General features: G+C 43.9%; 1 protein-coding gene across 2 annotated transcripts in view; it reads right to left on the bottom strand.

Annotated features, from left to right (window-relative positions):
- FAM120A (family with sequence similarity 120 member A) overlaps positions 1-27,095 on the bottom strand; it is a 112,663-nt gene that overhangs the window by 18,193 nt on the left and 67,375 nt on the right. For both annotated transcript variants that reach the window (XM_019628372.1, XM_019628373.1), the window contains exons 8-12: positions 24,850-24,937; positions 22,811-23,038; positions 20,104-20,278; positions 8,097-8,346; positions 2,042-2,156 (exon numbers count right to left, since the gene is read on the bottom strand). In XM_019628372.1, coding sequence (XP_019483917.1) covers positions 2,042-2,156; positions 8,097-8,346; positions 20,104-20,278; positions 22,811-23,038; positions 24,850-24,937 — 856 coding nt within the window. The remainder of the gene's footprint in view (positions 1-2,041; positions 2,157-8,096; positions 8,347-20,103; positions 20,279-22,810; positions 23,039-24,849; positions 24,938-27,095) is intronic.

The raw sequence follows: 27,095 nt of genomic DNA, 5'->3' as shown, positions 1-27,095 counted from the left end.
AACTGGATAATGGCCCATAAAACAATACCAAATATCAAGAGTTGACTATATCCTAGACAGTGAAATGGTGTTTTTTTATAGGAAAGCATCGTCATTGCTTTTCATATGTCAAAACAGCTTTTAGTGGTTAAATGAAAAAAAACAATTATAAAATTTACTTTTCTATCACTCCCTCAGCTCTGCATAGGGATTTTTATAGCATTTAAATAATGATTATTCCTATCAGTTCTCAATCTGATAGCTGAGAGGATCTTCAATCTTAAAAAACCAACCACCTCTTCCCCTAAGAAAAGCTGTTATTCTTCCTTCTGGTTCTTTCAGCATGTATGCCCATGAATGAAGCACTAACGTGCTGGTTGCCCTCGGTGCAGGAACACAGACCTCCAGACCAGAAGAGCCAAAGGGACAGGGTTGGGCCTAAAGCACCTGCACTTTTTAACACAGCTCTAGAAACGCCTGGCTTTAGATGAAGAATTGGGAGAAAACCATGAAAGCATTAAGACCTCAAAAGAACCAAAATAAAAGCTTAGAGTGTAACTGTCTTTCAAAAGTTATAGCCTATGTGTTGATCCAAAAATGAAAAGGATATGGGAGAAAAGATGAACTTTGAGTAAAAGCAACTTGATGGTGAATAAGGCTTGGTGGGCATACCTGATACCTGGCGGTCTGATTTTCAGAACTGGGATGTCAATACTGATGTAATAATCTAAATAAGAGAAACAGGAAGTAGAGGTAGAGGGATGGTACCACACTCTAGTAAAAGTATTTACAACACCCCTGAGCACAGTCCTGTGGTGAAGACAGCGGTGATGGCACCACACTTCAGGGCATGGGAGGGAGACCCTGCACTTCGTACCAGCCTCTCAGGGGACACCCAGCCAAATAGTCTACAACAAAACTTAAATTAAAAATCATTAAAAATAATAATTTCTGCCTAATAGAAAAGCTTAATCTAGAAAGTAAGGAATACAATTTGAGGTAGATTCTCCTAAGTTTTGTTGTCTTATTTAGCTTGTTTCAAAGTCATCAGAAGCCTAAAGTGACCACAAATGACATGGGCTCCCCAAAGTCAAGGGTCACTCAACACCAAATTACTGAATTTAACTCAATAATTTAGGGAAAACCAGAAATTTATTGAGCCCCAACTGTAGAATACTGAAAATCTATAAAGCGAGCTTAAAACTCCTTTGTAGGGAAAGAACGCCTTCGTAAAGAATGGCAAAAAGATCTAAAAGTACAGGCGATTTTGTCAAAAGAGATTACTTGATTACAAATCAAATTTTGTAACATAAATAAATAAATAACCAATGGCAAAGAAAAAACCAAAACCCTATACATTAAAAAGAAAAGGCAGATTCACTAATTTAGCTAACTCTCGAAAGTCTTGAACTTTCTAAAATTTAGAGTAGAAATTAGAAATCAAGTATAGCCATGCGAACACAGCAACTAATAAAAGTGCACTGAAAAGATAAGCACACTGAAAAATCAGGTGACAACATGGAGAAAATTAATACTGTCAAAACAAAGAACAAAAGGACTTACTGGAAGGGAAAATTAAAAGGAGCACGATGTTAAAGGCTGACTAAAAGGGCACAGGAATGATGGTAAAACAGTGTTCTTCAAGTGGGGTTTAAAAGGGATTTACAATACTAGGAGGACAGAGACTACTTTTTAGAGAAAACGAATGCTATAATTAGGAACAACAGAACGAAATAAGAAAGAGATCCTGGACAGATGTTAGGAAATTCTTAGGACCAAGCCCTCCCAGGGTTTGGGATCCCCACCTGAAATAAAAGGTAAGTTCACTTTCTGATGTGAAAAACAAGAATAAACGCCCATTGGTAAACAAGGGAAAATCTTTATCGGACAAAAGGAGACTTGACAGTGTCCATACTGGGAAGGAAGTTCCCTCTGCCCTGAAGGCTCTCAAGTTCGCATCCTTAGCATTACTAGCGTGGTGCACTGAGCGGCTGCCAGTGAGGTGAGCTGTCCCATGAGCGCCAGGGCAAGGCTCCAGGACAAGGAAGGAGGCATCAGTTACCTTGAGCTCCTGCAGCTGATCAGGCTCGTAGAGTTTGGGGGACAGTGCCTGAGCCAAGAAGGCATCTAGCTCCTGACGACGCAGTATCCGTGCTCCGGGCCATTGCACCATATACCTGCAGGGGTGGAGAGACAGAGGGTCTGGGGTCAGGATGCAGCGGTCACCGGTCACATGGGCAACCTGGTGTGCAGGTTCTCAGGAGACTTGGGTGACACAAGCTAAAGAGGCTTAGACAGACTTCTTATCCAGCTTTTCTGTTTTCACTGATGACACCAACTACAAATAAAAACCGAATCATCACCTGGGCTGATCAGCATGTTTGATTTTAGAGTAATTAAAAATAGCACAGTAGGGCCCGCCGAGTGGCTCAGTTGGTTAAGAGCTCGCTCAAGAGTATGAGCTCTGAGCAACAGGGTCGCCAGTTTGATTCCTGGCACGTGCTGAGCTGCCGCTGAGCTGCCAACAGGTGGCAGAATGGCTCAGCTAAAAACTAAAAATGCACACTAAATTTAAACATACAGCAAAACAGGCTGGTCAGTGATTTCTGACACAATTTCACACTTGTGAAATGTTTAAATCCTGAAACATCTTATAAATACCAAATTTATATGATTTATCTATTTTAATTCAAGACAGGATACCTGGGAGGCAGACCCTAGGTCCAAATAAGAAAAATTAATCCCTTGATGAAGAGCAAGTATCGCATGAGCTATCTGGACAAGGCTCCGCAATGGCAGATGAATGTACACAGACTAAGCAGGAAGGGACCCCAGGATGAGAACTAAAGGTGTAGCCTTCAGAATGGATGTCAACAGTTCCCAGGGCCAGATATACTGGGGGCCACCAGGGTGTTAAGAGTTGACAGGAAATCAATTTCTAAACCTACAGCTTCCATTCTGCCTGAGAATCATGAGGTGTCCATATCACCTTTTCCCATCAATCCTCTTCCCGTTACTCACCTTGCCTGCGCAGGGCCCTGTGACAACCCTGGGGCACTAAGCAAAGGCACAGCCACAGACACAGACAGTGTTTGGGGTAAAAGCGTAAGGTTAACCACTAAGAACTGGGTCATAAGTTCTGTCCAAGTCCAAAAGTTTGCAATTCTCTGCATTTAGCAAACTTGAAGGATGATCTAATCACATTGCCAGCTGATCACTAAAAATAACTTGTGGTGATAGATTCCTATGTCATCTCTGGCAAATAGCTCAAAAGGAGTTTGGAGAACTGTGACATGCTTTCACCAGTCCCATCTGCTGAGGATGTTTTCTCAGGGTTTAAAGTCTAAGTCAACAAAAACCAGAATCAGAGTTGGTGCAAAGCCCTATCTCATTATTGTAACAATTAATATTCATCCAGAGAAACATGAACTAATGGGTGAAGGAGGAGGTTCTATCCGGCTGGTTAATAAGTATTTTCAATAAAAACCCCAACAAAAAAACTTAAGTGCTTGCTAGGTGCCAGGCACTAGTCGAAGCATTTACACGCACTGACTCCTCACGTGGTCACAGCCACTCTGAGGGGGAACCATCGCTGTCCCATTTGAGAGATGGGACATGAGGCACAGAGCTTATATACTCCATGGTAAAATTAGGTAGCATTAGTAGGAAAGAAATGAATTTCAAACTAAACAAATAGTGAAGGTTAAATCTCTGTGGAATTTAGATCTGATCAGATATTTATAGGAATGATGTAAAAGTTTTATTTCAGTAAACTGTCAAAATTTACAATGACAAAAATAACATCCTTTGCAATTTCACAGTTTACCTTTTACCTTTTTCTCACTGTATCTAAGTCCTAGAAAAGCCTTTCTAGATGCAGAAAAGAATATGAAATGTACATAAAGATATGCACATACACAAACACACAGCTTAAATACTAGAAACACGGAGGGCACCAATGGCACCCTGGCGGGAGCTAAAACATATCCCCTCCGTTGGTCATCGCGTCTGCCTACTCCACTCCTAGAACACTGACAGTGTTCTCAGCCCCTTTACGCCACTTAGTTTTCTCTAGACATTCTTTCCCACGTGGGCCTCAAGTGTCCCATCGTGGAGGTGTGAGGGGGTCCGCGGTCCTCCCTTTCTCACTCTCCTCTCACTGCCCTTTGGAAACGCAGGTGCCGGGGCAGGTCCCTGCATCTTGGAGCACAATGCTGTCTGCCTCCACCAGCACAGAGGGGGAGCTGGACCCTGGCTGTATTCCTTAGGAATTGGAACAGGCCCCTCTGGTTCTCTGAGTCCTGTCTGAGGGCTCAAACCCTCTATCCCCATATTTTACTTATTGATTTAGAGTCCTCCAGGATGTAACCCAGTCTGTCACCTCGTGAGAACGTGAGCTCTCTTGGGTAAGGACCTTGTCTATTTTTCTGGGCTGCACCCCAGGAAAGGCTACCTCTGCCCCGTTCTGGACAGTTGCTTCACCCTCTGTTGAACTTATGTTCAGAGGCTGGCTCTTCCAGGTCTCTGCTACGTAGATTGTAAAGATTTGGCTGTTATTCTTTCCCCATTCTCCTGATTGCTGTCCTAACATCACATTTGGAAACTATGTAATGTATGAGTGCTAACACAGCTAACGAAGCATCAAGAAGATCACCATCTCCCTGCAGGGGTATGCCTGCCCCTGAGGGAGAATCTCACCCTGAAGGAACATAAGCAAATCTAGAGTGAGAGAGAGGCAGCCTTCGCAGAGGTTGACAAACTGCAGCCTGTGTGTCAACACTGATTCCATTTATTCAAGTGCACCTGCCGATCCCAGGTGTTCAGACAAACCAGGGCTCACTGCTCAGAAACATCTCTGCCTCAACCCACAGGAAGAGGAGCAGTTGAGGCTGTAGGAGACATAGCAACTGAACACAAGTCATGAGCCAAGGTTTTCTGTCGCTAATAAACTACGTTATTGGGACAACTGGTGAAATCTGAGTGATATCTGAACATGAGCTGTATCAGCATTATTTTTCTAATTTTGATAATGTCCTTGTTTTTTGGAAACAGACTGAAGAGCTTAGGGGTAAAGGGGCATTGTATCCACAACTTACATTTATGGGATTCAGGACAAACACAGAGACCCACACAGAGAGGAGGAAAAAGTCACTGTAGAACGTTAATGTGTGGGGAATCTCATGAAGGACAGCCATGAGCTCTCTGCATTAAATTCACAATTCCTTCAAGTTTGAAATTATGCAAAAAAATCAAAGAAAGGGAGGAAGTCTTTGTGGATGACAGCCTGGCCTTGCGATCACTGACCTTTGCCCCACCCCAGTCATCAAGGCTAGGGGTCATGCCGCAGGGGCTCGCCTCGTCCAGGATGCAGGCTCTGCCCTTTGTCCACATCCCCTCAACCCCATCCTCAGCCTGACCTCCGCAGCCCATCCCGTTACACGGCTGCAATTTCTCTAGAGAATGACGACCACTGGGCTTCCAGCCTCAGCCCACAGCCCATACCTGGGGGCTCTCGGGGGCACACTGTTACTCGTCCTCACCTGGCCCCCCTCCCATAACCCCCACACTCTTCACCACGAGACTTCAGACCTCCTACTCAGCCTGTCCCCACATTCTTAGCAGTTCACACCCACTGAGCAAACAGACCACGCAGGGTGCCCTCCTTCACCTGCTGCCCTGGGGCCCCAAACACAGAGGGTAGAAGGAATTCTTAGTGGAAGTGGACCAATCCTTTTATGGTGGCCTAGTCCCAAATCTCTGGGACTTGTCCCACAAGACACTGTCCCTTGTCTCTCCCCAGCCTCCTCATCTCAACACAGTGTTCTTCCTCGGGATCTAAAACTGAGGCTTTCCAAGTAGGGAACCCCCTGGCCCCAAACGCCCACCCCACACACGACAGTCTTTTCAGACCAAGCAAGTCATCTAGCTTCTACCCGCATACGGGGCCTGCACTGCACTCACCGTGGCTTCTCGATGCCACCAAGACGAGCACAGGAGGAGGTTCGCACAGACTCGAGAATAATTACATTTATTAATCTTTTCAAGGTCTCAAATGAGTACTTTTAAATCAACAACCACAAAACCACCACCACAACAAAGACTGTCTTGAAAAGAGGGACCAGGACAGTCCTGAAATCTGGGAAGTTTTTATGAGGGCCATCTGAACAGTGCCTAAAAAAGGTGGGGTTGTTTCGGAGGAAATGGCGGAAGACTGGCCACAAGGTCCAAGATAACGTGAAGAGAAGAGCAGGCCCGAGCATCTGGGCCCCACGAGGCTGAACGCATCGGCAGACAAGACATGAAGGCACCACGACCAAAGGGGCATTAAACCATGTCAACGCCGTGCCCCCAATAGCAGCCGCTCGTCCTACTAATGTGGGTTGCCTCTGTCCAAGGCAAACCAAAACAAATACTGGTAATTACTCTTTCTAACTAGCTAATTCTCAATGGAGATAAAGACAAGAAATTGACATACTATGCTTATTTTAGTCAACCTCAATTTAATGAAGGAAAGGCTTCTAAGTAAAGTTATTGGCCTTAAAGTCTGTTATGAATTTAAGAAACTTCAGGAAATAAACAGCTGACTAAAGCTCTGTCCTCCGTCCTCAATCAAGCAGATGAGACCTAGCAGGTGTCAGGGGCCTGAGGACGAGGGGCCATCCAGGTGGATGGGATACCCGAGGCTGTGGCAGGTTAGGGCGTGGAGCACAGCTGGGCCCCAGGTCCACTGTCAGGGTCAGAAGCCACACACATAGGGAGAGCGAGCTGGGACAGGTAGGTTAAAGGTACCACAAGCCTGTGGGCGTCTGTGTGCCCATAACACACTGCGAGGGCCTGGTGTCCAACACTGTCCCCACCACCAGGAACCAGGGCTGTGGGGACAAAGGGGCATCTAGGTGAGGACAGGACATTTCTGCAGAGGAGTCAGGAAGTGCTCACAGAAAGATGGAGACATGACAGGAGGCCAGCCTGACAAGGCCCCCACTGGCCCGACAGGTGACAATAAAGCACCAGATTAAAATGATGGTAGCAGTGGACTAGGAGCCACTGAACAGAAGGCAGAGCATTGAGTCCACACTGATATAAATACACTGCAAGTTTACACAGCTTCAAAGTGACTCCCATGAAATACATGTTCGTTATAAAGGGATAGAGCGGCCTCACTGGAGAAGCCCCCACAGATGCCCCTTCACCAAGTGGTCAGAGTGGAGATGCACAGGCTGGACAGGACCACGAGGAGCAGAGGGACGGCCGCACCGTCCACCAGCATCTGCCCTCTGGACCAAAGGGACTTCACTTCTGAATACAAAGAGAGGGTCTGAAATGGACTATGAAATGCATAGGAAAAAAAAAAAGGCTCTTTGTATTGTACTGGCAACATTTTCCTAACTTTGAAATTGGTTAAAAAAAAAAAGCACAAAAACTAATAAAACTGATTCAAGTACGCATGCCAACTCAAATTAACTCCAAAACGCCAAGTGTCTACACAGGCATTCATGGCCGGTCAAATAAGGGCCTAGAAGCATACAATGCCCAGGTCTGGGTTTCCAATTCCCCTTTCCAAGGACAGGAGCTGGCCCCTTAGAGACAGGTTCCAGGGCAAGGATGATACAAACGAGCCTGGGCATCTTGTGGTACCAAAAAAGCAAGGACATGCTGGGGGGACAAAAGACACAGAAACTCTCACTACCCTAAGCTGGAACAATCTGAGCAACCAAATGAACAAGGATACATCAGGCTATAACGCTAGGAATAAAACTGATACCACAATAAGACCATACTGATCTACATAAGGTTAAACAAATAAAGAGGGAAGAGACACATTTTCCCCATGTAGAACAATCCAAAATTATATATAACCCCGATAGCCTTCAAAATCTTTTAATATTTAAAAAATAAACTGTTTCAAGTCATTATATTTATATAAAATACATGTTAACCAAATATACCAATTCTGTAAACATACTATATAGCATCAATTCAAATCCACATTGCATTTACATGAGCAATATCCTACCTCCCCTAACCCCTGTCCCCCGACCCCTACCCCAGTACTTCACAGAGGTGCATCTCTGAGAAGCTTTTATACCAGCACCTGCAAGAGAGGCCATACCTACCGCAGCACACAGCACAGCACCGTGAGATGAGTGGGCACACTGGCCGGGTTGAGCATGGCTGGGGTGTCTGATCTCATGCAGGCCAGGAAGGCCCTCATCCTGCGGTTCTTGTCCTCCACCGCCTTCCCCAGCCAGAGCCTCTTCAGGTTGGGGCAGGTCCACTCCCTGAAGGCAAGAGCTTCTACCAGTTCCGGGGTTTGCGGAGATTTCCCTTTGTAAGCTGCCCACTCCTTAATGATCACTGGTGAAACTACGGGAAGGAAATCAGAGAAACGCTTATGCCCTGTCTCAGCTCCTTTAAACCTAACAAAAACTGCTCTAATAATTATAGCCTGAGGATGTCATCTCTCATGTAAGAATGCATCCTCTAGTCAGCAAGCCACTCAAGTCTAAGACATTTGTTCTCCATTCTGGGCACTGTAAATGCTCATTTAGATTTTCAGTTAGGCCACCAATAAATAAATTTCTTCTCAATCAAATCATAACTTGATTTCCCTACATAACTAATATGTATAAATCAAGAATGTTGGACAAAATTTGTTTTAGTATTAAAATCCATTAATAATTTTAGTAGTAACAATTGGTATAATTCACACAGAAGTATGTAATTATCATGGAAATCCATGGAAAATCCAACTTACATAGCTAATCGTTTTTTATATACTTTTACTAATTAATTAGACTTGAGAAAGAATTTGCATTTGATAGCCACTTTATTATAGGACTTCTTCCATTAACATATCTAACAAAATGTTAAACTCTATTTTTAGGCTTAGCAAGGGCAAACTACCACGTAGTGAGACCTGAAAGCCCAGTTAGGCCACAAGCAGACGCAATATTCTGTGTTAAGAGATGACCAGGTGACGCCAGCACACAGTAATTCTACTCAGCAAGACTGAAGACAAAGTGTAAAATTCTCCATTTCACCTCAAAAAAACCCAAGAAGTCCAAAGTTGATATAACACAAAACAATGACCTTCTATTCACAGCTGTTTTGCCACTATTAGTGTTGGTAATTCTTTAAAAACACAAAGATTCACATTTTCCCACATAATTTCCAAATAAATTAACGGAAAACTATTATGGGTATACAATGAAGACAAGGTATACAGCAGAGAGGTACATTACAATTTCATACCAACTGCAGTAACTTAACAATCTGGTGGTAAAATCTAGATGTGCATTTTGTAGCTAACAATAAATATAGACCTGAAGCAGGGCCCAGTGAGCTGCCAGCGGCAAGCATGGAGGCTATGAGTCTCGAAAGTGATCTTCCACAGCTCAATTCTTCCCCCATAACAGTGCCACACCTGGGCTCATTTTCCCTACAGTAACGCCCAAGGCAGCGGAGAGACCAAAGAACCCAAATCCTGAGACAGTTAAATGATTAACTGGCTCATCTCTAGCTCTACCCCAAGTCTAAACAGTCAGGCCAGATCTCATCTCTTCAGGTCAGGAAGAACGCTAGGAGTCCAACTTGGATACACAGTGTGTGAGCAACAGGAAAGCCAGCTGGGCACATCTGACTCCAGGCAGACAGGTAAGGAGCGGGATACCACCCAGAAGTTGCCTGAGATGGGGAGCAAGTTGAAGTTCCCACAAAAGCTTCCTCTTACAAGAGTTACTTTTTTGTAACTGGGAAAATCCCTTTCATTTACATGTGAATATCTTCATGTTTAAATGTTAAAAGAAAAGTTAAAACATTTAAAATGCTTCAAGTCCATCATCAAAATGGAGATACACATGTATATGTACTGGGCTGTCGGAAAAGTCATGACGTAGTCAAAGGTCATTTATTTATATAAAGAACAAAGATCAATCAATGACATATTGCCCGTTTTGTTCGATAACCTTTTGCCATCTTTCAGTGAGCTTCATAATTCCTCATTCATAGAAGGACCTGTCTTTATTTGCGAAAAACTGAACAAGGTGCTGATTTACAGCCTCATCTGAATTGAACGTTATACCACGCAAGGAGTTTTAAAGAGAGCGAAACAAGTGGAAGTCTGATAGTGCAAGGTCAGGCGAGTACGGTGCATGTGGCAACACATCCCATCCAAGCTCCAGTAATTTTTGACGGGTGATCAAACTTGTGTGTGGTCTCACGTTGTCATGATGGAACACAGCTCCTTTACAATTAACAAGCTCTGGACGTTTCTGGATGATGGATTCGTTCAACCTGTCCAATTGCCGACAGTACACATTCGAACTGATTGTTTGGGTCCTTGGTAGGAGCTCGAAAAACACGACACCTTTAAAATCCCACCACATTGAGAGCATGAATGTCTGCTTTCAATGTTGTTTGGGGCGAATCATCACGTCGGGACTAAGACCATCTGCACACCACATTGTTGTAAACAATCCACTTCTCATCACCAGTTATCAGTCGCTTCAAAAAGGATCGTTTTCCTCACGTTTAATGAGCATATTGCAGATATTTATATGCACTGTCAAGTGAACTTCTTTGAGTTCATGCGGAACCCAAATATCGAGCTTGCTTTCATATCCCAGCTTCTTCAGGTGGTTGTGAATGCTTGAATGATGGATGTTCAATGTTTCTGCAATCTCTCGTGTCATGTAACATGGGTTTGACTCCATCAATGCCTTTATTTTGTTGTCATCAACCTCGGTGGGCCTCCCTGACCGAGAAGCATCACTGAGATCAAAATCACCAGCTCGGAATTTCGTGAACCATCATTGGCACTGACGCTCTTGTAGAGCATTGTCACTGTAAACTTTATGCAACTTTTCACAAGCTTGAAGCGCGTTCTTCCCTTTATGGAAGTAAAACAGTAAAATATGGCGAAAATGCAGTTTGGTCTTCCATCTTCAACTTGTAAAATCTCCAAAACTCAACCAAATCGCTTAATTTTTTTTAGAATGAAGCTAGAACTGTAAGCTGTCAAATGACATAGCAATAACATAGATGAGAATGACTCCAGTAGTTCCAATAATGAACTAGTGCCATCTGTTGCAAACATGCGTCATGACTTTTCTGACAACCCAATAAATACATGCGTCTCTGTGTTCATCAATATTTTTAGGTGCCAGACACAAACCCATTAAGGCCCCCTCATCCAGCAGACCCTGTCCTCAGACTCACAATCTAACCCCCTTCCCCATTCCTGCGGAGCTCCCACACACGGCCATCACTACTTGCAGGGGCATCCGAGCCCCTCAAGCCCCCCAACCCATTTGCCCCAACTCCAGTCATAGAGGCTGGCATGTTGTCAGCCCCAGGAAAACAGGAAAAGGGAGGTTTAAAAAAAGAGACATTAACCAGTTGCTGCATTTCTACTAGGTTACTCCAGAGTTCATTTTCATGCCAAAAAAAGCAAAAATGCATAAATCTCTTTTTTCTAAGTAACATCTTCATTTTGGTGGTAAAGATGTATTTAATGGCACTGATTAGATTTTAACTTTGTTGTAGAACTAGTTAATCTAGTTCTACCCCCCCACACACACACACATTCATGCAAATCCACACACACACACGCGCGCGCGTACACGCAAAGCATGAGTTTCCTACATCTTAAAAAACAGATTATACAGGTGTCAGGAGTCTCTTCTGAGTTTTCTCCTGAGAGGCATTCTTATTAAATCTATCTTCACCTTCATCCATGTACTTCTTTCCTTTTTGTCAGCTTTGGTCTTACCTCTTTACTTATTTTTAGCAATAATATTTTATTATGTTTCGTTTTCATTCTAGAAATAAATTTTTGGAAGATTTTTGTTCTCAAGTTCTAAATGCTTAGACCTGTACATACTTTATGTTCTAAGGTAAGTGGAGGTCGGAGGTGCCGGTCCCCTCACAAGTGGCTGTTCCACTTGAGGGTTCCCTGAAACTGCCCTAGACAGCTGTCCACACTAATTGGGGTTCTGAGGGACCCAAGTGTGCCTGAATTTACCTGGCATGATGCTGTGCTCAGGTCCTATACACCTTGCAGGGGCTACAGATGAGCCTCTCTACACACTGGCACCCAGGACTGCCCACTCGCTGCTGTTTGGGAAAGGACTGCCCCGTCCTGGTGGGCACATGCAGTAGTGCCCACCAGGAGCACAGGACGGGCAGAGGAGACTGCAGCTCTGAGGTCGGTGTCAGATGTGTTAACTCCTCTCATCCTCCTAAGCATTTCCGTTGCCTAGCTGCATTATTCATAAGAACGGCTCAAATCTAATTTAGGAAATACATGTCTTTATCAGAGAAAACAAATGTGCAGTAACACAAGGCTTTGTTCCAAAAGCAAAGCTGCTCCTGGCTTGCTTTATTTTTACCATGTATGTATCTGTTTTTAAACAAATAAACATTTGGAAATCTTTTGTGTTTATTACTTCATAGCTGTGGGACCTTTGGCAATCACCTAATGAATATTTATCGAATACCTACTACCTACCGGGCAGTGCTGAGACATGAGTGAGGCAGGTGAGGTGCCCAAGGTGCAGGCGCCAACTCCCATGTGCCCATGTGAGAGGGAGGGTCTCCTTAAATTCAGAAGCCTAGGCCCCTCATCACCGCCCCCACCCTCAGTCCTGGAACTAGGCACCTAAGAAAGGTCCAACTATTCACTCTGTAACACAGCCCTGATGAGGAAACACAAAGGCACCTTACACCCATTACGTGGTCACAATGGCTCATTACATTAGGTTAACTAATTAAAGATCAGTGCTCTATAGATTAATGAATTCCAAGGGAAATCCCATTTTGCGGTTGACAGGCGACAGCCTCTGATTTACAAGCTCCCGGTATGGGGCGCTGCTGCTCACACAGCTCCTCCTCTCCCTCTGGCTCCTGGCCTCTGCTTGAGTCACTGCTGCCCAGGAGGGAGGCTCAGTCTCTTGTGATGCAGCTCACAGGGACAAGCACATGCAAAGGAGCCAGGTAACAGCAAGTCATTTGGGCTCTTATCAATTCTGCAAAAACCGCTGGTAATGCAGGGATTATCTGGATGGAACAAGGTAACGGGGTTTCAAGAACACCCTGAGCGCACATCCAAGCCTCAGCCAAAAGCACTGTGGTGTGAAACCATCTCTGTGATGGCACCACTTTAAAGGTTCATGCTGCCTTGTTAAAGCAGAAGGATAGTCAGCTGATCCAGAGGCTGGCCATGAATAAATCTGTCACCATCAACAAACGTTCATCTCATCTTTTCTACTGCCAGGAAGACGGACGATTGCAAGACTAGGCAAGTAAGCTGTCTAAAAGGCAATGTTCAATGTTAGGTCGTCTTCCTTACCTTACACCAAACGAACTTTTACACTGGCAACTACTCCAGGGCATTGCTCTTGTTACCATAGGCCAAATTTATAATGCGCTTTCTTTACAGAAAGTACCTCTTCCAAATACAATTTCAGGACATAAAATACTATTATACTTAAGCTTTTAGTAAAAACCCAATGTTTTCCACCAGACATTAATCATTTTCTACCTTGGAAATCTATTATAATGATGATTTTGGGATCTATCCCAGACCAGGAAAAATGAACATGCTTCACTTTGAAAGCCAGTTCCAGCTGACTGGAAATGGCTGCTTAGTGCCACAAGTATGTCTCTAAGCTCAGTGCCAGGGTGCCGTGAGCAACACCAGTGCCTGCTGGGGGCTAAAGAATGAGAGCTGTGGCACGCACACAATGTGGTTACAGGGGAGGAAAAGGATGGAGACGGATGACCTCCAAGACTGCAGCCAACTAGACCTTTGGTCTGCGTCTGTGCGTGCACACGTGTGCACACACATGGCAGTGTCCGTGTGTGCATGCACACATGGGTGTGTGTATTTGGGGAGGAGCTATTCTTTAGCAGCTATTCTTGCTGAGCTTTCCTGGGGTTATGGAAGAAAAAAAACCCCACAAAGAAATAAAAGCAAAACTCCAGTTCCTTCATATCAGGGCAGAAACAGAAATATGGGTGCAATGACGGCTGCTCTTTCCTCGTAATGGGAAAACTGCTGGTTAACTTCCAAACAGTCTGTGAGCAGGCAGGGTCCAGCCGGCTCTGAATGTCTACATGCACACACATCTGCATGGACACGCTCTATGACTCTCAGAAGTAAAAGGCTGTGAATTTTTCCCTTAAATCTTTCATGTCTGAAGCTGGGGGGTAGCCCTCTGTCCACAAAAATGTACTTATTCAGTAGGCCACAGAGTACATGGAAGAAGACAGTGTTCTAGACACATAGGAAACGCTATTCTATTCTTCAGTTTCCTCATCAATGTCATTCTTAGTATATTATGAACTCAGAAGTTCAAGGACTATGACATAAACATTAATCCAAGAGAGCCCCTGGAACCAGGCTGCCTTCTTACGGCTCTGGGCTTGACTGCCCCAAGTTCTGGGAGGAAGAGGCAGTTTGCTAATGCTACTCCTGGAAAGCTTTGCAAAATAAAGAAATTCAGATTAATATAAAACAGTCTTCATAAAGTCATAGGGAAAATGTTTATGATAACCAATTTTCATTTATGTTAAAACAGCACACTAATACTGGTCACGTTATTCTGTTTTATAATAGACACAGTGAATTAATTTATTTTTCATAGCAGTCCCAATTTTTTGGCACAAACAAAATAGCTAAAGCAAACTGGACCAGGAAAAATCTACTTTCTGTAAGCCTGTTTCTTTTACTTAATTGTGAGGTACTGGGTAGACTTGTTATAGAAAACAAAGAAGCCAATTTTATTAAGTGGACGATGTGCAAATCACTGAGCTTTACTTCTTGGATTTTTATAGCTGAGGCGACTCATTGTCCTGTTGTCTTTGTTTTATTTATATTTTTTTTAAGATTTTTTTTTTTATTGGGGAATTGGGGGATGGGAACAGACAAGTTGCTGTCCTTTTGTTCTTCAGTCTAGTTGTGGAGGACGTTGCTTCACTGGCCCAAGTTGGCACCATCATTGTGCTCTTCCCGGGCGAGGCACATCAGTCGCCGGCTTCTGCATGGCCGCTCACGGTGGCTGCTGGCTACACATGGTAGCCCATGGCAACCCACTGCAGCAGGGGCTGCAGCCTACGCCATCGCTGGCGACTCATCGCAGCCCAGCTCCAGGTTGAGTTGTTGTTCAGCATCTTAGCTGTAGAGGGCAGTGTCACTGGCCCTCATATGTGGGATCCGAACCGGGGCCCTCTGGTGTCCCAAGCCAGCTCTTAACCAACGCGCCACTTGGCCGGCCCTGTCCTGTTGTCATTTTAGAACTGAAGCCCTTTCTTCTGACCGCTCCTGTTTACCCACAGGGAGCACACAGGGAACCCCAGTGCCAAGGGGCTGAGGGGCGCCCCCAGGGAAGCAAAGGCCAGAGCACGCCTGGATTTCACACGTGAAAGACTCCAGGCAGGGGATGGCTGAGACCCAGGTGCCTGTCTCTAAGCCCAGCCCTTATTCTAGCAGCTACACAAGACAGCTCCTTGGTCCCACCTCCCCCCACAGCAGCAGCCACTGCCACCAATGCCACCACCCAGCACATTTGGGAGAATCCGCTTGTTTAGGGTTCACAGTCTTCTGCTGGCCCCAGTGGTGGGATGCACGATTCCACAACAGTGACTTCAGTAGCATACTGCCATCATAAACAAGTATGCTAAAGTATTTCTTAAAAGCAAAATCATAAAACCTAGGGATGGGCAGAGAACAACAGAAAATAAACTGCCAGCATGTCATTCAGTATGACTTTCACAGGCTGTAATTATTTTAAGGACCTGATTGTAGATATCCTACTTTAACCATATAATGCCTTTAAAATTGGAACTTGTAAATCACACAAAAATTCATTGTAGATTATGATCAATTTATCATATGCCTTAATCAAAAGACTAGATTTCCAAATGGATATGTATCTTAAATCTAGTGCGAGTTAAATACTTTTACACAAGCCTTCAGATTTCAATATGCCCTCTGATTAATTCTGACAACAAGCCCTCTTGGGAAACTCCTGATTGTCACAGGGACCACATCAGAAACACACAGCATTCCGAAGCCATGTTAGATCAAAATTCATCACCCACTTGAGGAGGCGGGTTCACTGGAACACGTGCAGTGTGGTTCCTGTTACCAGACCAACAAAGTGGACAGCAAAGCCAGCAGGCATTTGAGGAACAAGTCTGTCCCGAGGCTCTCACAGTGTACTTCCACGTGGTTTATGAGTCTCCTGCAATGTGCCACTGATTTCATTTCATCTGCATGTGCTCGAAGAACAATCATAGGTAAAACAAGATTTCGACAGACTCATCTTTCAAATCTTGTAAACCGAGAACTCCTGAGAAGCCAAACCGTTTAAGGTCAGCCTCTTTTCAGCATGACCAGACACTGCCATTTTAACATCTCATCCACAGTGCCAAGAAATTACAGCATTTTCTCCATAAGAATATAAAATGTGTAGTTACTTATATGTTCCAGGCACGGACACCTAAACCCATGGCATCATCAGAGTCAGTGTTTAGAGCCAAACGGAATCTAATGAAGGGTCCTAGGAAGTAATCTTAGTGCACTGCCAACGAGGGTGTAAGGTCGCTCAGTACACATGCTGATTTCTCACACAGGTTTGGTCTGAGCAAGTTAAGAGCATTCAAAGCTCAACAATCACATAAGAATCTGAGGACAAAATTCAACCCTACGGACACCTGGTGTTTCAGTTAGTGAGATCATCAGCAGACGTGGATTATTACATACAAACCCTTTTCACAGGCTGTTTTCCCCTTATTAACATAACCAATGCATGAAACAAGTTCAATTTTATCAGCTCCGCCAAAAAACCAAGATTCTAAAGCCACTTATTAAAATCTCACCCGCCAAAATTACAGAGCTAACTAGGGCCTCTCAACTTGTAAACTCAGAGGTCAAATTTACACATCTTTCTATCTAGAGGTAAACTTTTATTTATAACAGCACTTTAAGAATACATTTCTCCAGATAACGTTTAAGTTCCAGGGGCTAATTCAGCTTTGTCTAGGCAGTGGGCATCTGAACCACCCTTCTTTCCCATTTCAAGGTTTTGTCTTTGTTTTAGCTCAGCTGCAGTCCCTACCCACCCCATCTTTCTGAACAGAAATACCACCCTTATGCAACATTCAATGACTCTCCTGTGCCTACAGAAAAGTCAAACCCCATGTTCGTAAGTCACCTGAGCAGAAAAGACTGCAATGTATTCAGCACTGACCTTTTACAGGATCTCAGTGATGATGCACACTCCCACACACCCACACTTTGGGTCTCCACTCCAACAAGCCACATCATCTACATGAGTTATTCATTTACTTTTTTAGTGCTGGCTAGACACTCTTCTAAGAGAGCGATACACAGCAGTAACAGACATAGATCCTACTTACCATTTAAGAAGTATTAAATGTTAAACTACACTTGCCACTCATAGCCTTGGCCCTCCTCCACGGTGGATGAGCACCCCACTCCAGTATCACCCCTAAGTCCAGGCCCGTTTCCTTAGTAACAGCTGGATCCCTTTTCCAAACCAAACCTTGACATAGCTTCATTCCAGTGCTTGCCTTCATCAAGAAAGGTGGCCCGAATACAGACCCTACCCCCCACCACCAGGCCCCCCACATAACCCTAACATCACTCCTCCAGATTTCTCTTCTCTCTTGATAAATTCATCTTCCTCTCCCTACTCAATACTTCCCATTGGCCAAAAGTAACACAGCAATAACAAATAACTCCACCTCCAGCCCTTAAGAAGGCAGAGGAGTGGGGAGGGGAGTGGAAGCAGGGAGAAAAGAATGCCTGCAGGGTTCTCTCTCAAGCTAAGGCCTTCTCCCACTCATCCCAGCCAGGTCTGACAAGGAATGCTGGTGTGCCCTCCTCCTTTTCTTTGTATCCCCCCACCCGTGCCTCTCCCCCCCATCCAGAGCCTCTCAGAGCCCATCTAAGTCATCCCGACTGTACCACCCTTCTCCCTTCCTCAATCACCCCATCCCCACACCCTCTAACCCCAGCTAGAGCTGGCCTACTGCCGGCAAGCTGACCCTGGCACCTTGGCGAGACAGTGTTGGGCCCTGCTATGTGGTCTACACGCTCGGCTCTTCACCACAATGTGCCTCTCTCTTGCTTATACTCAGAGGATGCTGGTCCACTTAGTGAATACCCTCCGCTGTCCTGGCTTCCCCTACTGTCTGCTAACAGGCCAGCCTCTCCCAGGCCAGCAAGCACCACCTGCACCACCAGGTACAATACAATAACCAACAAGTTGTGCGTGTGCTGCGCGTTGTCAACTGTGCATTCCACAGTGTTTTAAAACTGCAGACCTGCAGCAGGACAGAAAAGACCAAGCCTCTTAATTCCTCAGAGTGCCTGCAGCTCACCTGCAACACAGAACTCCCTGAACTGGAGGAAGAAGGACAAAGCAGATGGGAAGGATGCACACCATCCACTGCTGAGGGCGTGAACGGAGCACAACAGCCATATTCAGCCTGTTCTATGAAGTTGTGAACACTGCAAAGGGGTACCATCCCATCCTGGGACCTGAGGGTGCTAGGCTGTGATAATCACTGAAAGCTCCTAAGAAGTCTGTTGTATAAAGAACTATGTTTCTGGAACACACAAGCCAAGAAAAAAGAATAGCTTTCACCATGAAAGCCAAAAATGGTGTCAAGATGCTGAGGACATGACAGGAAGTGGGGCCACACGGGGACTCTGCAGCATACAGCATTCTAGGCCCAGCAGAGAACCAAGGGGGCCATGGGGCCTTGGCCACTCAGGGCCAGCAGAGAACCAAAGGGTCACGGCTGCAAGGCCAGGGCCGCCCAGGTGGGCCAGCATGGAATACTGACCGACCCTGTGCAAAGTAGGAAAGGTCCTTCTTTTCTGAGCAAATGAATCATACAGTGTGAGGAAACTGAGAATATGTACATCAGGAACATTCTGGGCCTCTGAAACGAGTGCTCACTGACAACACTCAGTGTTCAAGTGGTGTCTCTGGGCCTGATCTAGGCAGCAGAGCATCAGCCAGAGGAGGCCTGCAGGGCTGGCACCACCTTTTCCAGCTACAGTCACACAAACATCTCGCACTACTCTCAGTACAGCTGTCCTCAAGCAAGGGTAGTGACAAACAGATGCTTTATTTTAAACTCTTACAGAATCAGTCTTTTGTTACAGTAATCAGAAACATAAAACGAATCTATGGAACGGAGTGTTTAGCATCCCTAGAATCTCTCTGGTTTAGTTACAAAGGTAAGTCCCTCTCTCATACACGTCCCTGAGCTAGTCAGCTTCACCCATCTCCCAGGCCTGCACTGACCCACTCCCATGCAGGTGATCTGTCACGATATATCCTTAGTTAATAATAAGTAAGTACATACTCTTAAAGTAAGGAATGAGAGTAATCTACAGTTTCCATGGTTCATAATATTCTTATTTCAGGCTATATGTTTTGGGAAACTTTTCTTTATTCCCTGCTAAATAGTGACTTATATATTCCCTACATTAGTAGATAAAATTACCTAGAACAGAAAGGCACAGTTTTCCCAAAATATTACACTGGCCCATTAGAAAATGAAAACTGCTTTGACCTCAACATTTGCCAACATTTCAAACAATACTTTCTGTCTTTCCACTTCCCCCTTTAATCCCAGTGTCAGCCAGCTGGGGTTTCTGAGGGAAACCATTATACATGTCCCTTTGGCATCGGGGATATGAACAACACACCAGCCACACAGAAGTGGTGAGCGGAATGCTGGTGGGACCTCCCAGGAACACTGATTTCTGGAGAGCAGACACTGCCATCACCCTGCCTGGGACGTGCTAACCACAGCAGGGCGGTGATCACCAGGACCATGTGCAGATCAGTTAAAGCATACACCTGCAGTTTATCATTTTATTGAATAACCATCATTACTGAGATGTTATGGAGGAAAAAAGCCCATGGCTATCCTTTCCTAAGAGCCCAGATGCAGACTGCCTCCGTTATGTGGGGGCACTCAGGGTGATCTCAGTCACGATCCTTCTAATGCTTTAGAAAATGCACAAGAGATTACAAGGTACCGAGGAAAACAAACAATGGATTTTACAGTACATACATTCTGGTGGAAGTCTGTTCTTTCTAAAAGCAAGTCTCTCAGTTTTCTTTCTGCTTTCTGCCAAGCTAAACAGGACTCCGTAAACATACTGACGAACTGGCCTATAGAGCAGGGCGGCAGGAGGCAGGTCTTTGCTGGCTTCATCTTCAATAGAAACAGCAATTTTGATTTCACCCTTTGCATGGAAGAAAGCAGAATAATATTGCACATTTTTCATGTTGAATTTACAATAAACTCAAAGAAATATACTGTATCCCCAGTTAATGACATTGCAATTCTATTCCAAATCAATTGCTTAACAACTTGCCTATATGAAGATGTTTAGGGAGAGTTTATTTAGCAGATTGTGGTCAAAACATATGCTCAAAAAGTCAAAATAAAATCTACATTGTCTTATTTTTAATCTTGAACCAAGAAAAAACAAAAACAAAAAAACCACATATATGATCCCAAAGTCTTCAAAACAATTTAGACAGATAAATCAGACAACAGATTAAAAATTACTGAGAACTTGCAAGTTATGTTTATGAGTCATATGTAATGAAATTCATAATTTTCAATAACCTATATGAAATCCAAGAACCGAGTATCCTGAATATAAAATGGTCAAAGTCTCTTTACCAAGCTCACCCATAAAAAATTACCACAAAATAACCTAGCTAAGAGAATTCTCTTAACTATTATTTATTTGTGTATTTTTCAGCATGTATCAGGCCTCCACCCCAGTGTAGCAACTTGAAAGACTTGTCCTACTGAATGAGAGGGTGTGACAGCCACTAGAGACAGAAAACGAAGGGTTCCCCGTTCTGTTCATGGTCCAAGGCCAGCACGGCAGGGGCTTCGCAGAGGACCATGCTGCCAGGAGACACGCAACTGCTGCGACCATGTGCAAAAATTCTATGGTCCTGTCTTGGATATTTATGGCATCACGATGCATCTCCAGAGATTCTACAAGGAATTTTGTTTATGTATATTCACAACATAAAAATATATTTATGATGTTCAATGTCTATTAAATTTATCCACAGTATATATACTCTTTTAATAATTTCATAACATTTGCTATTTCTTTCACACAAATTTAATTTCAAAATTGTTCTTTTACCTTATTCTCAGTACCTTCATACTCATTAATTAACACTCTCATTTAGGGAGTATTTACTCCCTCAATATGAGGTTTTGATAACTCTCTACATTACTACAAAGGTTCACCTCACTGCAAGTGTCTCAGCCTGGACAATTAGACATCAGAGCTGCTCATCTCACAGGAAACGGCAGGTTTTACAGTCTAAACTTTTCCCTAATACACTAAAAAATTTTAGGTGGGATTTTAAAGTCTGAAAAGACAGTCAAGTTTACTTTTGTCAACCATAGTCATTTTATCAATATTTATTCGCCCTTAAAATCAGTGAGTAATGAGGTGGATAAGCAGTTTACGGCACTAGACTGATCTAGCTGACCACCCGAGTCAGACCCACCAGCGTGGCGGGACAGAAAGAGTGGGGGCCCAGGGACTTAACACCCCAAACAACCCCACGGGGAAAGGGTGAAATCTTCCCCAAACCTTGGTCTCTTTAAACTTAGCAAAATCCTTTTCCAGCAACAGTAACTTTTCACTTACTCTTATAATTTATGTTGAACCTGAAAAATAAAATGTTTACCTTAACAATCATAATTTGAAAAGTGATACCATACATGCATACCCATATCAAATACCAGATGAGATTTGGAGGCAATTACAATTTAAAAATAAATTAAAGGAGCTGAGTTAACAGCACTGATTTAAACATTCTTCATGTCTTTTCATTTATAAAAGTAAGCAATGTTCCGTTTGGTCGGTTAATAGATGAAGTCCAGCTGGGGTAGCTGTGGAACGGGAGTGACTTTTGCATTCCCTGCCTCTATTTTACAAACCACAGATGGATTGCAGAAAATAAGAGAGGAAAAAGTCTGGTTATATATTGCGGATAGATAGTGATGAAAACTTGTTCAAATATAAAATATATAGTAATAAAGAAATTCTGCATGAGACATCTGGTCACCAAAGTAACTTGTTGAACTGTGGGTCTGTGATAACAAATACCAACATAAGGACTCATCGAGGAAATTTAAATACACATAGATCCATTTAAGACACCAAGATTCAAGACCAGTTAATGCCACACTGTATAACCATTTAAGCATTCATTTAATAAGACTAATAATATGAAATTAGGACGCTGTAAAAAGATAAATTACATGTTCTGACTATGATGCTACAAATCCTGTGTTCCATTTTTCGCTTTAAGTGCTACAAAAATTGTACTCAATGAGGTAGATGACAAGTCAAAATATACAAAGCACTCAGCGGCTCACAAGGGGTCATTTCTGGGACAGACACTATCTGTGACATTGGAATTAAACCTAACATTATGGCACAAATATGATGTAGGAAATCTTGAAATTAGAAATGAAGAGAATAAAATTACAAGTCAGAAAATAATTTGATGTGTCATTAATTAGAAGTTAAAAAGTATTTTATACTACACTGAAGGGGAAAATGAGACTTTCCCCAAGTTCTTTTTTTCACTGTATTTACAGGTATAAATTTTAATCATTTTTTCTCAAAGTTTAGAAAGGGGAAAAATGAGTTTTGTTGCAAAGTTCGTAAGATAGAAATACAGTTCTAAAGGAGGAGGCCCCACCCCGGAGTGACCACTGCGCATACCTTCGTCAGGACGTGGAAGATGTACGGGTACATCAGCCCCTTCTTGTGCCGGTGCTCGGCCACTCTCAGCACCTCAGGTGCGACAGGGGGCAGGGGTGGCGTGGTAATGTCCATGTGGTTCCTGGTGGGCATGGACAGGAGGCACGGAATTGGCTGGACAGTGCCCATCTGGCTCCCCTTTCCTTCAGCGAGCTGGCTGCCTGAAGAGGCAGTGGACGAACCTTCTGCCTACAGAGCAATGGGCGAGAGGGGAAATTGGGGTCTTGCCACCCTGTCTGTCCACCCGTGACATGGAGTCCTGTCCAGAAGAGACACGATGAACACCTTTGCCACCGAGGCAGAGGGAGCACTGGTCCACTCTCACTTGGACAGAGGGAGTGGATGACACACGTGCTTGTGCTGGGGGACAGGAGCCCCGAGGACCTGCAGCTTCTGCTGGGTGCCCCCACCCATGGCTTCTCCCTGGGGGCCCCTGTGGGGTTAACAGCGGCTTTCTGTGTCTGCTAGCCCCAGGTAGCCAATTCCTGTGTTTTCACTTTCCTTGGAGACCCTACCCTGCCTAACACCAAGTAGGCATCACCTTCTCTACAGATGAGGAAGTTAATGCTCAGAGAGGGCATGCCATTTGTCCATGGTTAGTAACATGACCAGTAACTTGTGGGACTTGGACTCAAAATCAAGGCCTGACTCAGGCCTGCTCTTTAGTACCACAGCTGGTATCTAAAGAATAAACAAAAACCCTAACTTAGGCATTCTCTTTGGTCATTGCCCCAAATAATTATGCACAGGAAACGGTTTATCAAAAATTAAAGCAAAAAAAAACCAAGCTAATTCCATTAAAAATGATGAGTCATATCTATATATAGTGACACAGAAATCTGTGCTTGGTATATCATTAGGTGAAAACTATCCATTCTGTAACAACCAACCGCCAAAACAAGGAACGTAGGTACATGAACAGGAAAGAGAGTGGACACCCAATGATCACCTTAGTGATGGATTGCCTCAAGGCAGTGGGACAGAGGGAAGGGAAGGCAGAGGGAACACTCAATTTTCTCTTTTTAAACTTTAGCAAAGTCTGAATTGTTTACCAAAAGCAATTATTTGCACAATAAACTTTTTTTTCTCACAATAACCTTTTTTTTCCTCACAATAAATGTTGGAAATAATATTGGTTATTGCCTGATTTTGTGCCTCACTAAAGAAAATAAATTTCTCTGTTTTTTAAAAAAATATGTATTCTTTACAATGCTATGTAATTAAGGGCTTAATTTCATTTTAAAACACAAAGTGCCAAAATTGGTCTTAAGAAGAAAACTCTCTTGGATAATTCACAAATATTTTCTATACTCCCCATTCCGCAGAACACAGACATAAACCACTGAAAATTAGAAAGCGTTCTGTAAACAGTGGGCATCCAAGAAGCTTATTTATAGGATAATATAATCATTCAACAGTGAGTGTATTTCAGAGTTTTAAACAGATTTCTGATATTTTGTATATAAACATGCCTCTTCCAGCCAGAGACCTGCTCGTCTGAGTGGTTGTATGTGGGGACAGATGTGATTTTGCAGTTGAAAAGATATTTCTAGGGATCACTATTAACAGGTAGAAGCAGAAAAAAGGGGAAAATGGAATATAGTTTATTTTCATTTTTACTGTATACATCCCAGGTGCTTTCTGAATCCCCACAAAGACCCTCTGAGGGTAGAGCTCTGGAAGGCTCTAAGTGCTTGACCAGTCTACACAACCAGCAGACAGGGGGGTGGATTTCCATCGGGCCCCCACCTTGCCTTGTGCAAAGAGAGCAGGCAGGTGGCAGGGCCCTGGGATCCCTCCTTCCCCTGCCCCCCTCCAATGTCCATGGTCCTTCTCCCCCAGCCAATGTCTGTGATTCCATTTTCTCATCCCCTGCCAATGTCTGTATTACTTGTAACATGCTTAAAAAGAGGGAGAGCATGTTTAACTTTCAAACAATCTCTACCACCACATACTGACAGAGCCAGAACTTGAGAGGAAAAAAGGTGTGGACCTACTACCTTTGTTTGGTCTCCTGGGTCTCCCCGCGCTTGAGGCTCTGAGTGGCTTCCTGTCTTCTCCCAGCCAATTTTGTTCCCACTGATATGGCTGAACAAAAAATGAACACGATTAGTGTTAGTGTCAACCACTTCCCACACACATGATAACAAGGGCCCATGTTACAGACTCAAGGGTACCTTGTGCTTTACTGATCTTACATCCCCCGACAAACTATCTCCACAGAGAACCAACCCTACACAGGAGCACTCTCTACCTGCACCAAACGGGTAGGTAGGTGATAACCACTCACTGTGGAAGAGTAAACATCCAGCAACTAGCCTATGCCAACTACTCAGGTTAAAGATGGTCTAGGATGTGCCAATACCATGGGGTACAGCCTTGCTTTTAAGGCGCTCAGTAGTCTTGGAGAAACAAGATTTTTTAAAAAAATCACATTTAATTAATAATATCAGGCCATAGAAGATTAAATGTTATCTGAATCACATTAGGCATAATTTATCAATAAATGTAAAGTATTCCATGTCAAGTGAGAACATACAGGGCATTCCAGCCTGCTCCTGGGAAAGGGCATGGGAGGGAGCTAAGGCCTGGGTGAGGCACAAGGCGGAGACAGGGCAGAGGGCACCTTCCAGGCCCAAGTAGAGAGGATGAGTGTGCGAGTTCGGAGAACAGGGAGTTAACTAAATCTTATTTGGGGAATGGCTTTATTTGGCATAGTAGTAAAAAATAGGGTGGGGAAGAGCGATGGGAAGATCACAGAGTATCTCAAGTACCAGAATGAGGTATTTCAATCAGTATTTTTTTAAAACTGTGGGTTTGACCCATTAGCAGCCTGGGAAAACAATTTGGTGGATTTAACCAGCATTTTTTAAGCACTGAAATGGAACAACAGAATGCAGTGAATGTGGTATGAATGGCATTATTTCATAAATTCTTTATTCATTTATGCATTATAGACCACAACATAAGAGAAAGTTTACTGCAGGAGGGCAGGGCAAGCATTGTCCTGGAGGAAGCAGGGAACCTGGAGGGGCCTGAGCAGGGATCAGGCCCCTTCCCTGCACTGCAGCCCCCAGCAGACTGGAGGACAGCGTTGCTGTGGAGGCAGCCAGGGTATCCCCAGGCACCACCCTTCCCTCATCCCTCTCCTGCAGACACCAAGCCAAAAGTATATCCTAAAAATCAGCGCCGGACACAGGCATGCCAGTGTAGAGAGTTTTTCATTGGCTTGCCTTTCTTGACTGATCCACTTGACAGATGGAGGAATTTTAAGACCCGCTAATCCTATCTTCCAATTCACTTCATTTTAGTTCTACTACAAAAAAACAAACAAACAAAAAACAAAACAAAAAAACAACAACAACAAAAACCACCCTGCAGAAAGGAGTGATTAGAAGACCACCCCATCTTAAGCCAAGAATTGTGATATCTTAGACTCTGGCAGTTCTCAACCTTCCTAATGACGCGACCCCTTAATACAGTTCCTCATGCTGTGGTGACCCCCAACCATAAAATTATTTTCGCTGCTACTCTATAACTGTAATTTTGCTACTGTTATGAATCGTAATTTAAGTATCTTTTTGTTTTCTGATGGTCTTAGACAACCCCTGTGAAAGGGTCATTGGACCCCCAAAGGGGTCGCGACCCACAGGTTGAGAACCGCTGTCTTAGAGCCTCTCTGTAGCTCCTCGATCCCAGTCATGGAATGGGACAACCAGGAATTGACACTCGGGATGCCTCCACACGAAATGGGCGCAGCCCAGCTGCCATTATATTAACCCATGTCCAGGCTCCCGGTCTTCAGTAAGGACTCAGAGAAACCACTGCTCTGTCCAAGTTTGCTAGTCATGTGTTTGATCTCCGGCAACAATTTTCCAAAACTAGAAGAAATACTAGTGATGAGGAGGAAGCATCCAAAAAAAAATGCAAGTATTTCAACAGCATAGTGATCAGTAGTCCTGTTCAAAATCAAAGAGAAGAGCAGCTACTATATGGGTGAAAGGTTCAGGAAGTGAATCTTGGTCAATTATTCACTGATTATATACCAGTCAGGACATGAATCAGTAAACTCATTATATGGTAAGTGTGCCAAGGCCTGTGAAATAGGACAACAGACGTCCTATTTCACATACACACGTCCAGAGTGAGTATTCCAAGAAATGAGAGGAGAGGCTAGCAACTCTGAAGTAATGCAGAGGATGTGGTATAAACAGACCTGTTCATGTGCTTTTTCATAAAAAGGTCA

This window comes from Hipposideros armiger, unplaced genomic scaffold (assembly GCF_001890085.2).
Source record: "Hipposideros armiger isolate ML-2016 unplaced genomic scaffold, ASM189008v1 scaffold_783, whole genome shotgun sequence".
In the NCBI taxonomy this organism is placed as follows: domain Eukaryota; kingdom Metazoa; phylum Chordata; class Mammalia; order Chiroptera; family Hipposideridae; genus Hipposideros; species Hipposideros armiger.
The sequence above is the reverse complement of the archived record's forward strand: the minus strand, read 5'-3'. Positions and strand labels throughout refer to the sequence as shown.